Raw genomic sequence first — 12698 nt, forward strand, 5'->3', positions numbered from 1 at the left:
TTTGGAGGTATGCCGCCATGCCCTTGCCACGCTTCCTTGCCCTTGCTGCTTCTCTGGAGTGGAGATTCTCCTAGAGGAGATGGGCCCTTGGATGAATGGAGGAACAATTATGACACACGCTTAATGTCACGACTGAATCACTTGCTTTTTTTTTTGTATTTATTCCTTTGTGTGAGTTGGCTCTTAATGTAAGTTCTTCGGATAAGTGCAGAAAAATATTGACTTTTTCGTTTAATTATTTAAATTGGATTCTCACTACCAACAAGATTCATATAAACATAAATACTCACAGGTATTTGAATTGGACTGAAGAAACAAAAGGGCATCTTAACTAATGTACTTGTAGCAATATGTTCTTGATATGCAAACTGGATGCATGAATAAAAAGTTGACATATATGAATATATTGGAGGCTTTGTAGAACCCACTATAGTTAATGCTGCAAAGCATTTTCACTTGTAACCCCTGTTTTCATGCACTCATAACTTTCAAAAATATCCACCTTGTCATCTTTAATTTTACATGCTTTGTGTCTGACCTAAGCTATCTTTTTTACCCCTGGAAAATCTCTTCAGCTGTTTTGTGTTTCAGGAAGAAAATTATTATTTCTATTTAAATAAATAAACAGAAAAAGTCTAACCACATTTTTTTAGGCAGATCTGTGGTCCAGTAAATAGCACAACTCTAAATGGAAGTCAGTTGTTTATTATTCCATTGTTTAACATTTGCAAATTAAGATGGAAACTAGTATTCAGAAATAATTAACGTTCCAAAAGGTCTCAGTGGTTGAATGTCAATTATTGAGTTATGCATTCAAAGAAGTCTTAATCTTCTTGTGGCAGAAACGTTTGAATGTTTTTCACCCTTGCATAGCTCCAGATCAGTGAATATATTTCATTCCCTTTATAAAAAAATTGAGAGTCACAAAGCATGGAAAATATCAGCCAAAACAGATACATTTTGAGAAATTTATGAGCCTATAAAAAGGGAGCTATAAGGAAATATCAGTGTAATGTTATCTGCTATCATGGTGACCACTAGGAAAAGTTATAATGCAATAGATACTGTTTAGATTATCCAGCACTATTTCTCTTGGGTTGCATTGCCTGAACTTGAGGGCATAAAGGCACATAAAATGTATGTTACACAGAGACAGCATAATTACCTGTGTTGCTCTGCTAAAATCCTTAAATGCTCTGACAGACCCAGAGCCATGATGCAGCTGTGAAGAGGGAAATCCTCCAGGGGACTGAGCATTACAGGAGTGGGGAAACAGTGACATGAGGTTCCTCAATATTTTTGGATGCTACTCAGTGTCAACTTCTTAATTCACAATTAAGACTTGCCAGTGTAAACATACAATAGTTAGGGAATTCTAAGGTTTAGGTTCCCACTGGAATGATCATTTGCCCAAACTCCTTTTGCTTATGCATTATATTGCAACGCGGCAGGGGCTACCCAGCTGTGGTCCGAACCACTGTTGGCTCGCAAAAGCCTGGCTAATCACAAGGTTCTGGCTTCTTCATGTTCCAGTTGCTAAAAGCGCATTAAAAACCCTAAAAATATTCTTTTCCTAATATTACTTTTCCAAAAGGCCATTACTGTACTGACCACAGAGAGATGATATGTTAATGGGAAGAGAGGGAACCAAGTAACTTAAGACGTGGACCACGCTATGAAAATTTTTAGGAATGCCTCTATTACTGGATAGTATGTTACATTTACCCCATGTATAACAAGTTATGTTAACTTTTACTTATGCAAATGCAGCTTGAGGGAGCCCAGAAAGGGAACGTGTAAACTATTGCTGGTCTGAATAAACTTTCACTGGATATTTTTTTTTTTTTTTTTTTAATCTGGTGTGGTACTGGATACTTCGTTTGGGGTTCTTTCAGTACTGTGGTTTTCTTTCCTCCACCAAAAGGTTAAGTTTCAGGTTTAGATCTGCCTGTGATGATACGAACAAGATCTTTTGCATTATTTTGAATGGGCTGTTTAGAAAAGTAAATGGTGTGTGTGTGTGAATGTCTTGCGCACACATGCAGAGAATATGAGTCTGTGTATGAAATGGAAAAAAGTCCAAACCTAGTGAGTTGTTTTTCTTTTGCACTCTATTTCAGGCTATCTTTTCTTTAAAAGAATTTTAAAATTCACTCTAGAGTGAAGAAATGTGATCTAAGGTTCAATTTGGAGCAATAAATGTTCTGTTATGACTCCTACCTTCCCTCTCCTTTTGGTTTTTAATGCATTTATTGATGGGCCTTTATCTATACATAGCATCTGAGGGTGCCCCTATAATCTGTGTAACTCTGGGGCAGAAGTTATGAAGTGGTTCTCTTTTTCAGGTATGACACACCCGCTTCTTCTAAGAAGAAAGTGCGGCTCAAGGATCGCAACAAGCTGTCCACGGAAGAACGCAGGAAGCTGTTTGAACAGGAAGTAGCTCAGCGGGAGGCTCAGAAACAACAGCAGCAACTACAGAACCTAGGGATGACTTCCCCGCTTCCATACGATACCATGGGCTACAGCGCTCCCCACCACAGCTTTATTGGCTATCCCCCTGGCTATCCCATGCAGGCTTATGTGGATCCCAGCAATCCCAATGCTGGGAAGGTGCTACTACCCACGCCGAGCCTGGATCCTATGTGCTCTCCTGCAGCCTATGAGCATCCCCAGACTTTGGTTGGGCACGCAGTCGAGCCACCCCTGACTACTCCTCAGCCGGTACCAGTAGTACAACATGTAGCAACAACAATGGAGGTTTCTGCGCCTCAGTACGTAGCACAAAGTGACACCGTGGTCCATCAGGAACCTAATGTCGCTGTCTTGCCCGTGCCTGCCCCGGGTCCAGTGCAGGGGCAGAGTTATGGAGTATGGGATTCCAATCCGCAGGCGGTCGCTGTACAACAGCAGTACTCTCCGGCCCAGGCTCAGCCAACCATATATTACCCAGGACAGACGTGTCAGACTGTTTATGGTGTGGCATCACCTTATTCTCAGACGACTCCACCAATTGTACAGGTAACTCTCCGTTAGAAAATGCATAATGACCCCTTCAAACACAGCTTGTCGATAAGCACCAGACAATGAGAGGAGTTAGGTTGCTAGCTGAAAGACACATTTTTCTACAGTTAACTCTAGTATCTGGTGAGTCTGGAGCATTGGTGCAGTTTAATCATGTGGGCCTGCTTTGTGGGGTCTGAGTAAAGCATACTCCTCCAATTTAAGATTTTTTTTCTTTAATGTGCACAGTGAAGCATCTAAAAAAAGAACAGGGGTACTTGTGGCACCTTAGAGACTAACAAATTTATTAGAGCATAAGCTTTCGTGGACTACAGCTCACTTCTTCGGATGCATATAGAGTGGAATAAATATTGAGGAGATATATATACACATACAGAGAGCATGAACAGGTAGGAGTTGTCTTACCAACTGTGAGTGAAGCATCTCTTAGTCATTGGGACTGAGTGCTTAGCAGTTGGAGAGAGATTTTTCCTACTCCATATATGTTTTATCCATTACTTTTTCTGTTGTTAATGTTGTCTGTTTTTGAGAACAGATACTTCTGGGCAAGGGATTATGCTCTTACGTAGTATGTTATGGAGGCAGTAAAACATGCAGGTGTGCAGTCATTTAACATTCCTAACCCGTGGGTGGATTTTTAGAAACGTGGCCAAGGGCTCTAAGGTTCTCTGTCAAGTATATGGAATGCAGTACCTGTGCACCCTAGAGTGTTACTGCAGTTCTGAAGTAGAAGACTGTGTTGGGATAACAGTACAATGAAATCTATCCCTTCAGGGATTCTGCTGACCTGAATTGAGGGTTAAGAGGGAGTAGTTTATGATGATGCTGGAACTCCATGATACTGATGCCATGCAATTTACTGCAATCCATCAGTGGTGTGAGGGGTTTCGTTTGGAACCAGATCTTGAAATGACGACAAAAAATGTAGTGTTCCGTACTCATTCCCTTTCGATTCCCTAACCGATTTGGTTAAACTCAATCTGGCACTCTGAAAAATCAAGCTTGGACTCCTTCTGCCTATTAATAAAGATTCTGCTATTTGATCTTAGGTAACAGCTGTGTTGCTGATTCAGATTTCCTTCAAATGCAGCACATGGGGTAACTGGGTGGCTCTGAAGATTGCTAATAGGACAAATGGTCCTTCATTTGTAGGTCCCTGATTTGAATTCAGCACAGATCAATGATTATCACCGTTTGATGTTGGTATTTAGCACCTGTTTGGTGGGCTGTGTGAAATGACTTGACTAGTCAATTCAATTCCTCGTGGACAGGTGTCCATCACAAAAAACATGCCCACCGCTAATTTGTTTCGTATTGGCATTCTCAGCAGATCAACCAGGACTGATTGGGCCATGGAGACTGAAGCCTTCCCTTGCAACACACACCCACACCCACACCACTAGAGGTAGTCCCAGTAGGCCAGGATTGAGCATTGGGAGATGGATTTCCCTGCTGTAGACTGTCTGCAGACAATTTTGCTAGTATTAGTCTGGCTCCTTCTAGAAGCACTAAATCCACTCTCAGTTCTATTTTTTTGCATTTTCCAAATACAATAAAGAGATTAAGTTGGTTCTGTTATGATGGAAGGGAGAACTCACCAAGAGCATAAAAATGCATCCCTCAATGCATCAATTCAAGGGAGAAGGCACAAAAAACAAACAGGACTTCAGTTATCAGCTTTATGTTGTTGCTTGCTGAGTTCCACATAATCTTCCATTTCCACATGTAATTGTCGTGGTTACTCCATGGGCTGATTCTAGCATAATTTTTATTGTTCTGTCAGTCATATCTAGGCTATGATACAGACTTTAAATACACAGATGTGTAGTACCATTACTGGAGGGATTGTGATTAGATATAGGGAATTGGGAGCCAGGAGTCCTAAATTCTCTGTTCTACTCTATTGCTTTATCACTGGGCTTGAACAGGTTTCTTCTCATTTCTGTACCTCAGTTTACCAAGCTGTAAAATCCACACAGTATTTCAAAGCAGTGATGAGAATTCATTAGTTTTTAGCTACTTTAACCTCCTCAGACATAAATGGAAAGTAGTCTTAATTGCTATTAATATTGAAAAATATAGTGATAATGAAGGCACATAAGTGCATCTAAGGGTGACATAAGTGTATTCATTCACTCTTCATGAATCATTTCTGTGTAATGCCAACTTAAAAAAATAGCCAGTTCACATCCCGTGTTTAAAGAATATTTGCTGCTGATGTGCAACCAAAACTGAAAGCTTAATACAGGAATTTCAGTAACAGAGAGGTCAGTCACTAGTCGAGGTGGGAGAGATGATCATATATATGCATAGATTACGGGGATAGAAAGGACCATTGTGAACGTTTGGTCAGACCTCCTGCATAACACAAGCCATAGGACTCCCCTGAATTAATTCTTATTTGAACTAGAGCATAACTTTTTAGAAAAACATCCACTCTTGATTTAAAAACTCCCAGTGATGGAGAATGCACCTTGGTATGTTGTTCTGTTGGTTAATTATGCTCACTGTTAACGATGTACATCTTGTTTGAGTCTAAATTTGTCTAGCTTCAACTCCCAGCTATTGGATCTTGTTATACCTTTGTCTGCTAGACCGAAGATCCCTCTTACCTATTTTTTATTCCTTGTGTGTAGGTACATAGACTGTGATCAGTCACCCCGAACCTTCTTTTTGATAAACTAAATAGACTGAGCTCCTTGAGTCTATTATTATGGGTAGGGCTTCCGATTTTAGGTTTTAACTAATAAACACCCCCAAAACGCACACATTCTCGCTCTCAAAAATGAAATTGGTGTTTATTGGATTAACACGTGAAATGGTTACTTGTATCTAAGGGCTTGTCTATACAGAGCAGTAATGCAGATTATATGGATGTGATTTCTAAAGTGCATAGATTTGTTGAGCATTAATTGGTCCATTTAGACCTTACTGGTTGTTACTAAAGATCCCCTAGTGTGCTTTAACATTGTGGAGTTTGAAACAGTACTTTGTTAAAGCCCACTAAGAAATGTTACAAAGAGATTACTAATTACAGTATATGCTACTGTAATTATATATATTACACATTAAAGTATATACAAAGAGAGAGCCTTGAAAAAATACATCTGCATAAAACTCAAAAATTGCTTTAAAAAAAAATCCCCAAAAGTGAAATCAATAAACCCCAAAACCCAGAAGCCATAACTGTAAGGTATGTTTTCCAATCCTTTAATGATTCGCATGGCTCTTCTCTGAATCCTCTCTAATGTATCAACATCCTTTCTGAATTCTAAATACTAGACCTGGATACAGTATTCCAGTAGTGATTGCATCAGTGCCAAATACAGAGGCAATAGAACACCTCTGCTCCAACGCGTAGGAGTAGAGGTGTTATACTGAGTGCACGGGACTGGACTAGAAGATCTCTTGAGGTTGCTTCCAGTCCTATGATTCTATGATTCCCCAGTTTACAATCTGTGGGTCATATTACCCCTTGTGGTTCAGCCTGTGTACAGTAGTCAAGTCTAAGGAAGCGTTGTCTCATTCAGAACTGGTCCACTATTTCTTTTCAAAACAGTTGTTCATCTTCTTAGTTAACAAGTGCAGATTTCACCCAGAGCTGTAATGAACAATATTTACCTAAAGGTGATTATTGCAGGAGAATGAAGGATTTTAGAATATTTGATTATGATGATTTATTATTTATTATTATTTTTACATATTGTGTCCCAGGACATTTTGATCACACTCTGCTTGGTACCAGTATGTCTGAGACCTTTTACTGAGGGACTCTTACCCTGTTGCACGGGGGATCCAGTGGACATACTGTACTTAGATTTCAAGAAAGCCTTTGACAAGGTTCCTCACCAAAGGCTCTTATGTAAATTAAGTTGTCATGGGGTAAGAGGGAAGATCCTTTCATGGATTGAGAACTGGTTAAAAGACAGGGAATAAAGGGTAGGAATAAATGGTAAATTCTCAGAATGGAGAGGGGTAACTAGTGGTGTTTCCCAAGGGTCAGTCCTAGGGCCAATCCTATTCAACTTATTCATAAATGATCTGGAGAAAGGGGTAAAAAGTGAGGTGGCAAAGTTTGCAGATGATACTAAACTGCTCAAGGTAGTTAAGACCAAAGCAGACTGTGAAGAACTTCAAAAAGATCTCACAAAACTAAGTGATCGGACAACAAAATGGCAAATGAATTTTAATGTGGATAAATGTAAAGTAATGCACATTGGAAAAAATAAACCCAACTATACATACAATATGATGGGGGCTAATTTAGCTACAACCAATCAGGAAAGAGATCTTGGCGTCATCGTGGATAGTTCTCTGAAGACGTCCCCGCAGTGTGCCGCAGCAGTCAAAAAAGCAAACAGGATATTGGGAGTCATTAAAAAAGGGATCGAGAATAAGATGGAGAATATCTTATTGCCCTTATATAAATCAATGGTTTGCCCACATCTTGACTAGTGCGTACAGATGTGGTCTCCTCATCTCAAAAAGGATATACTGGCATTAGAAAAGGTTCAGAGAAAGGCAACTAAAATGATTAGGGGTTTGGAACAGGTCCCATATGAGGAGAGATTAAAGAGGCTAGGACTTTTCAGCTTGGAAAAGAAGAGACTAAGGGGGGATATGATAGAGGTGTATATAAAATCATGAGTGATGTGGAGAAAGTGAATAAGGAAAAGTTATTTACTTGTTCCCATAATATAAGAACTAGGGGCCACCAAATGAAATTAATGGGCAGCAGGTTTAAAACAAATAAAAGGAAGTTCTTCTTCACACAGTGCACAGTCAACCTGTGGAACCCCTTGCCTGAGGCGGTTGTGAAGGCTAGGCCTGTAACAGAGTTTAAAAGAGAACTAGATAAATTCATGGAGGTTAAGTCCATTAATGGCTATTAGCCAGGATGGGTAAGGAATGGTGTCCCTACCCTCTGTTTGTCAGAGGATGGAGATGGATGGCAGGAGAGAGATCACTTGATCATTACCTGTTAGATTCACTCCCTCTGGGACACCTGGCATTGGCCACTGTCAGCAGAAAGGATACTAGGCTGGATGGACCTTTGGTCTGACCCAGTGTGGCTGTTCTTATGTCTTCTCAGTCTACAAGTACAGATTATACCTAGACCCTTTTCAGTGATAGAGCTTTATAAAATCATGAATGGTGAGGAGGACGTGAATAAGGAAGTGCTATCTACCCCTTCATATAACACAAGAACCAAGATTACCCAGTGAAGATAATAGGCAGCAGGTTTAAAAAAACATAAGGAAGTACTACTTTACACAACGCACAGTCTACCTGTGGAACTCATTGCCAGGGGTGATTGTGAAGGCCAAAACTATAACTGGACTTAAAAAAAAAAAAAAAAAAAGGTAACTTCATAGAGGATTCAGAGTAGCAGCCGTGTTAGTCTGTATCCGCAAAAAGAACAGGAGGACTTGTGGCACCTTAGAGACTAACAAATTTATTAGAGCATAAGCTTTCGTGGACTACAGCCCACTTCTTCGGATGCATAAGGGCTGTAGTCCACGAAAGCTTATGCTCTAATAAATTTGTTAGTCTCTAAGGTGCCACAAGTCCTCCTGTTCTTTTTTCATAGAGGATATGGCCATCAATGGCTATTAGCCAAGAAGCCCAGGGATGCAGCCTAGTGTTTTAGGTGTCCCTGCACCTCTGACTGCCAGCAGGTGGGACTGGATGATTAGGGATGAATCACTCGATAATTGCCCTGTTCTGTTCATTCCCTCTGAAGCATCTGGCACTGGCCACTGTTAAAAGACAGGATACTGGGCTAGATAGACCATTGGTCTAACCCAGTGTGGTCATTCTTGTGTTCAGTTGTCCCACTGAAGAGGTTCAATGTCCGAAAGCTCCTGTCCAGTGGAAGAACAAGGTGTCATTCCTTTAAGTATCAATATTCTGCTGGAAAACTTGTATTTCATAGGTTAGATGTGTGGTATCTGCAGTAGTATTGGCAGTGAGTTTTGCTCAACATAATAGCTAATGTATACTGGAGAGAGATCCAAGACGTCCCTACTTTGGATAATACTTGATCTGCAGTGACAAAATACGTGCAGTACATGTGTGCCCTTTGGGGCAGACATTGATATCTGTTTTCAACAAGATGACTGCCACCAGCTAGAGGCTCCGAAATGCCATGTAATTTAAAATGCATTGCAGGTTTGATTCATGGTAAACCTGTTCCTTGACCTAAGCATGTTCATAACGGCATCCATTTTGCTCAGCTTTGCAGTTTTCTTCTAGTACTGACAGAATGGCAGTTCTGAATGCCAAGAAATAGAATATTTTACATATTTTTCTAAACCTAAATTTCCTTTGAAAAACAAAGATCTATCAAATGTATGTAAAACATTTTATGAAGTTAAAAATGCATTCAAATCTATTCCTGCTCCAGAACAGTTATGCAACAGAAACCGTATATTCCACTTTCCACTGCATCTTGAAATAAACCAGTTTTACCCTGTTTCTATGTTCCACCTTTGATCACAGAAGTAACACAAGATTTTCAATAAGGGAACTGATTTCCCAGTTTCTCTTGCTTTGTTTCAGAGTTATGCACAGCCAGGTCTTCAGTATATCCAAGGGCAGCAGATTTACACAGCTCATCCACAGGGAGTGGTGGTGCAGCCGACGGCAGCAGTAACAACCATCGTAGCAGCCGGGCAGCCTCCGCCCATACAGCAGGTGAGCCTGGAGCGTTACAGTCCAGCCTGGTAACATGCCGGCAACAATGGGGTGCCATTTTTTTCATGACCCATGAGAGAGAATGGCTTGATGTATATCCCATTTGGTGTACCCTTCCCCTGTTTCCCTTTTATGTTGGGGAGGACAATATCCTGTCCATTTCCCCTAAATTGTCACTAGAAAGCCAGTGGGTTTACTCTCAAAAGAGTAGTTAAAACCTAGAGTTGATTCCTTTGCAAACAGCAACCCTTCCCTTGCTCTACTGTCTGGCATTGTGAGAAGGGCTGGTTGATTTCATATCCACCGGTTTTGTCTCCCACTCAATAGCATTTGTACACATAGTACTCTCATAAGCTATCTATCTTAAAATGGCACATCCTTTTCTCTTCCCTCTCTCTTTGTGTGGACTTTGCTGTGAATGATTCCTAAGCTTGATCCTCTGTCCTGACAAAAGAGAATCACTTGTGTTATGTTTGGTGATCTGGCCTCAATGCTGCTCTGTGTAAGGAAAATATCTCTGCCTCCTACCAGCCTCCTGTCTCCCCACTGTATAGGAAAGGTGATTAGGTTCTGTAGTGGCCTTGGTTTCAGACTGGATTCAGTATACTAAGCCTTTATCACGTGAAAAGGGCTGGTGGTGCTGTTCTTGTCGGCCGCCTGATGGAATGACGTAGATTCCTCTGAGGCTATTGACTGCCTAAAGTTATTTCTACACTACAGACTTCTGCTGGCATAGCTACATCAGTCAGGATGTGATCCTTGGCTGACATAACTGTGGCATCAGAAGCCCCGAGTGCATATGCAATTATACCAGCAAATCTGTGCTTTTACCAGTATAGCGTCTTTCACTCATCTTTGCTGGTATAGCTGTGTCCGCACTAGGAGCACTTTGCTGGGATAGTATGCCAGTTTTCGTATACATATTAAGCACTTCTAGTGTAGACATGGTCTTAAACTCACTAAGTTAATCAGCAGCATCACATTGAAAGTGAAGGGTGGCCCACTTGACTACTGCTTTATGAATGGACTTGGTCAGGTAACCATTACTTTTTTATACACCGTAGGTTTGTATTAAAAACTTTGTAATATCGTCGTTCTTTGCTCATCTTTCTCTCTTTGCTGTCGTTGGGGTATTTTTAGCCAGAGCTGGTAGTGACCAACAATCTTCTGGATCTACCGCCACCATCTCCTCCAAAACCCAAAACCATTGTCCTCCCTCCCAACTGGAAAACAGCCCGCGATCCAGAGGGGAAGATCTACTATTACCATGTGATCACAAGGTACATGTTCACTTACCTATTCAGTGCTGGTGTTCTTATTCATGTGTAAAAACCGCACCCTTATTCTGTGTTGGCGGTATTCCAAACTACTGTGCAATGTATTGTACTGTTTCTACAATGCCACACCAAGGTACTGCAGGAGGTAGTGCTGGGAATTCGTTTAGCAGTGTCCCCCTATGTCAGTACGGAGCCGATAACCCAGAATGATGGTAGGGGTGCTCTCCTTCTAGAGGTCTTAAATCATTAAAGACTGAGATTTTTTGCAAGTGGAGAGGTGTTAGCCCCAGCATCCTGATGAAATGTTCTGCAAATACAACCTTCAGTTTCAATTGGAAACAGTTTTCCTCTTATCTTCCTATTTTAAAATGTTGTGTTATGCTGCTGTGCTTCGTTCAAACAGCTGTTGTATTCCACCCCAGCAGTGGGTGAAGCAGTTCTTGAATACATCATAGATTGTAAGCTTTTTGGGGCAGGGGTCCTATCTGTTTACCTCTCTGTAAAATATGTACCACACTTTTGGTGCTGTATAAATAGTAGCATATGTAGTCTTTTAAAGTGCTGAGAGCTTTTGAGATGAGACACCATGTAAATGCAACATGTTATTGTTTCTTAGATGTGCTTACAGCATTGCTGTATTTCCAAGGTGATTATGACTTCTTGGCATCATAGATCTATTTCCCCACTTTCAGCCTTCCCATCCTTAAACCTGTGATCAGCATTGTAGTAGGTCAGAAAAAGGAATGTCGTTTTCTTGCTGAATGTTAAATAAGTTGCCAGTACTGTTGTGGCCTATTCTAGTACATGAATATTGTTTTTCTAGATCTGACCAATACATATTCAGCTTCACAAGAGTGAAATGCCTGTGAGCTGTATGGAAACTTTTAAAAACACCACAGTAGGGGGCTCAAACTATAGGCATACCCCCAAATAAAAAAAAAGTAAGAGAACCAAAAAAACCGCCACCTTGGGTACACAACAGAGTAAAAGGGGCAGTTAGAGACAAAAAGACATCCTTTAAACATTGGAAGTTAAATTCTGCTGAGGAAAGCAGAAAGGAGCATAAACTGGTAAGTCAAGTGTAAAAGCAAAATGAGACAGGCCAAAAAGATAATTTGAAGAGCAACTAGTAAAAGACGCAAAAACTAACAGCAAAAATGTTTTAAAGTACATCAGAAGGAGGAAGCCCGCCAAACAATCAGTGGGGCCATTGGATGATTGAAGTGCTAAAGGAGCAATCAAGGAAGACCAGGCCATGGTGGAGGAGCTAAATAAATTCTTTGCATTGGTCTTCACCGCAAAGCATGTGAGGGAGATTCCCACACTTGAGCCATTCCTTTTAGGTAACAAATCTGAGGAACTGTCCCATATTAAGGTACCAATAGAGCAGATTTTGGAACAAATTTAGAAATTAAACTATAATAAGTCAACAGGACTAGATGGTATTAACCCAAGAGTTCTGAAAGAACTCAGTTATGAAATTCCAGTAATAACAATTGTGGTATGTAACCTATCGCTTAAATCAGCCTCTTTACCAGATGACTAGAGGATAGCTGATGTAATGCCAATTTTTAAAAAAGGCTCTGCAGGCAATCCTGTCAATTACAGGCTGGTAAACCTAACTTCAGTACCAGACAAATTGGTTGAAACTATAGTAAAGAAAAGAATTATTAAACACATAGATGAACATGATATAATGGG

General features: G+C 40.5%; 1 protein-coding gene across 10 annotated transcripts in view; it reads left to right on the forward strand.

Moving 5' to 3' along the window:
- Positions 1-12698, forward strand: part of SETD2 (SET domain containing 2, histone lysine methyltransferase) — a 143915-nt gene that overhangs the window by 90961 nt on the left and 40256 nt on the right. For 9 of the 10 annotated variants that reach the window (XR_010598164.1, XR_010598166.1, XR_010598165.1 and 6 more), the window contains 3 exons: positions 2346-3021; positions 9586-9720; positions 10861-11000. Coding sequence is in view for 6 of the 10 variants with exons in the window: in XM_065582561.1 (XP_065438633.1) it covers positions 2346-3021; positions 9586-9720; positions 10861-11000 (951 nt within the window). In the remaining 4 variants the exon portion in view is untranslated. The remainder of the gene's footprint in view (positions 1-2345; positions 3022-9585; positions 9721-10860; positions 11001-12698) is intronic. The other variant, XM_065582566.1, reaches the window with a different exon arrangement.

This window comes from Chrysemys picta, chromosome 2, assembly GCF_011386835.1.
Source record: "Chrysemys picta bellii isolate R12L10 chromosome 2, ASM1138683v2, whole genome shotgun sequence".
Lineage (NCBI taxonomy): Eukaryota > Metazoa > Chordata > Testudines > Emydidae > Chrysemys > Chrysemys picta.